The 2,960-nt window shown below is 66.4% G+C and overlaps 1 protein-coding gene across 2 annotated transcripts in view; it reads right to left on the reverse strand.

Annotated features, from left to right (window-relative positions):
• HEG1 (heart development protein with EGF like domains 1) overlaps positions 1-667 on the reverse strand; it is a 160,336-nt gene extending 159,669 nt beyond the window's left edge. Inside the window, exon 1 of one of the 2 annotated variants that reach the window (XR_012802766.1) lies at positions 1-667. This exon is cut by the window's left edge and continues 557 nt beyond it. Coding sequence is in view for 1 of the 2 variants with exons in the window: in XM_075609900.1 (XP_075466015.1) it covers positions 1-533 (533 nt within the window). In the remaining variant the exon portion in view is untranslated. The other variant, XM_075609900.1, reaches the window with a different exon arrangement.
• Positions 668-2,960: the final 2,293 nt, after the last annotated feature.

Here is a 2,960-nt window from a genome sequence, read left to right on the forward strand (position 1 = left end):
GATAAGATGTGGGTACTACTTCCTCTGTATTCTGTTGGGATATGGGTCACAGCTCCCTCTAGATCTGACATTAAATGAGTCTCGGTACCTCTGAGTTCCGCTGGGACATGGGTCCCCGTTCCTCCCGGTTCTGCTGGTGTGAGGGTCCCAGATCCTCCCAGTTCTGATTGTGTAAGGGTCCCAGATCCTCCCGGTTCTGATGGTGTGAGGGTCTCAGTTCGTCCTGGTTCTGATTGTGTGAGGGTCCCAGTTCCTCCCGGTTCTGATGGTGTGAGGGTCCCAGTTCCTCCCGGTTCTGATGGGATGTCGGTTCTTGTTCTGTTCGGTTCTGGTAATGAGTGGGCTTCGGTTCCTCCAGGTCCAGCGGACAAGGTGCTTATTGATGACACTCCCGTCCCCGGGGGTCCCGGTTCGGAGAGCGGGTCTCGGGGGGGAGTTGTCGCCCGTGGTCCTGATGTGGTCCAGTCTCGGTCTGGTTTCGGGTGTGACACAGCCCAAGCAGCGGCGCCCAGGAGCAGCAGAGCCCGGAGCATGGTGCGGGAGACCGGGGGGAGAGTACCGGCCCACCGGAGACAGAACCGGCCCACCGGAGACAGAACCAGCCCACTGTGAGGACCCAGCCAGCCCACCGGTCCTCTTATCAGAGTCAGTCAGTGCGCCGGACTCCCCCTGCAGGATTATATGGGACCCTCCTCCTCACACAGTAACCCTGCCCCTGCTACCCCACCCACACACAGGGGACCCCCACCCAGAGAGCAGGGTCACCCACACACAGGGGACCCCCACACAGGGGACCCCCACACAGGGGACCCCCACACACAGAGCAGGGTCACCCCCACACAGGGGACCCCCACCCACAGAGCAGGGTCACCCCCACACAGGGCACCCACACACAGGGGACCCCCACACAGGGGACCCCACCCCCGAGCAGGGTCACCCCCACACAGGGCACCCACACACAGGGGACCCCCACACAGGGGACCCCCATCCACAGAGCAGGGTCACCCCCACACAGGGGACCCCCACCCACAGAGCAGGGTCACCCCCACACAGGGGACCCCCACCCACAGAGCAGGGTCACCCCCACACAGGGCACCCACACACAGGGCACCCACACACAGGGGACCCCACCCCCGAGCAGGGTCACCCCCACACAGGGCACCCACACACAGGGGACCCCCACACAGGGGACCCCCATCCACAGAGCAGGGTCACCCCCACACAGGGGACCCCCACCCACAGAGCAGGTTCACCCCCACACAGGGGACCCCCACACACAGAGCAGGGTCACCCCCACACAGGGGACCCCCACCCACAGAGCAGGGTCACCCCCACACAAGGGACCCCCACCCACAGAGCAGGGTCACCCCCACACAGGGGACCCCCACACACAGAGCAGGGTCACCCACTCACAGGGGACCCCCACCCACAGAGCAGGGTCACCCACTCACAGGGTCCCCCACACACAGGGCACCCACACCCAGGGGACCCCCACCCACAGAGCAGGGTCACCCCCACACAGGGGATCACCACCCACAGAGCAGGGTCACCCACTCACAGGGGACCCCCACACACAGAGTAGGGTCACCCCCACACAGGGGACCCCCACCCACAGAGCAGGGTCACCACCACACAGGGGATCCCCACGCACACACAGGGGACCCCCATCCACACACAGGGGACCCCCATCCGCAGAGCAGGGTCACCCACTCACAGGGGACCCCCACCCACACACAGGGGACCCCCACTCACAGAACTGCATCACCCACACCCAGGGGACCCCCATCCGCAGAGTAGGGTCACCCACACCCAGGGGACCCCCCCCCACAGAGCAGGGTCACCCCCACACAGGGGACCCCCACACACAGAGCTGTGTCACCCACTCACAGGGGACCCCCACACACAGGGCACCCACACCCAGGGGACCCCCACCCACAGAGCTGCATCATCCCCACACAGGGGACCCCGCACCCACAGAGCAGGGTCACCCCCACACAGGGGACCCCCCCACAGAGCAGGGTCACGCCCACACAGGGGACCCCCACCCACAGAGCAGGGTCACCCACTCACAGGGGACCCCCACACACAGGGCACCCACACCCAGGGGACCCCCACCCACAGAGCAGGGTCAACCCCACACAGGGGACCCCCACACACACAGGGGACCCCCACCCACACACAGGGGACCCCCACCCACAGAGCAGGGTCACCCACTCACAGGGGACCCCCACCCACACACAGAACTGCATCACCCACACCCAGGGGACCCCCCCCCCACAGAGTAGGGTCACCCACACCCAGGGGACCCCCCCCCCCACAGAGCAGGGTCACCCCCACACACAGGGCACCCACACCCAGGGGACCACCACCCACAGAGCTGCATCATCCCCACACAGGGGACCCCCCACCCCACAGAGCAGGGTCACCCCCACACAGGGGACCTCGCCCTCCCACAGAGCAGGGCACCCACACCCAGGTGACCCCCACCCACAGAGCTGCATCATCCCCACACAGGGGACCCCCACCCACACAGGGTCCCACCTCCACACAGGGGACACCCACCCACAGATCTGCATCACCCACACCCAGGGGACCCCCATCCACAGAACAGCATCACCCCCATACAGGGGGACCCCCACCCACACAGGGTCCCACCTCCACACAAGAGACACCCACCCACACAGGGTCCCACCTCCACACAGGGGACACCCACCCACACAGGGTCCCACCCACACAGGGTCCCACCTCCACACAAGAGACACTCACCCACACAGGGTCCCACCCCCCCCCCCACAGGGGACACCCACCCACACAGGGTCCCTCCCACACAGGGGACGCCCACCCACAAAACAGGATCACCCACACACAGGGGACCCCCCAATCACAGAACAGCATCACCCCCACACAGGGGACCCCTCACCCACAGAACAGCATCACCCCCACACAGGGAACCCCCCACC

This window comes from Ascaphus truei, chromosome 7, assembly GCF_040206685.1.
Source record: "Ascaphus truei isolate aAscTru1 chromosome 7, aAscTru1.hap1, whole genome shotgun sequence".
Classification (NCBI taxonomy): Eukaryota; Metazoa; Chordata; class Amphibia; order Anura; family Ascaphidae; genus Ascaphus; species Ascaphus truei.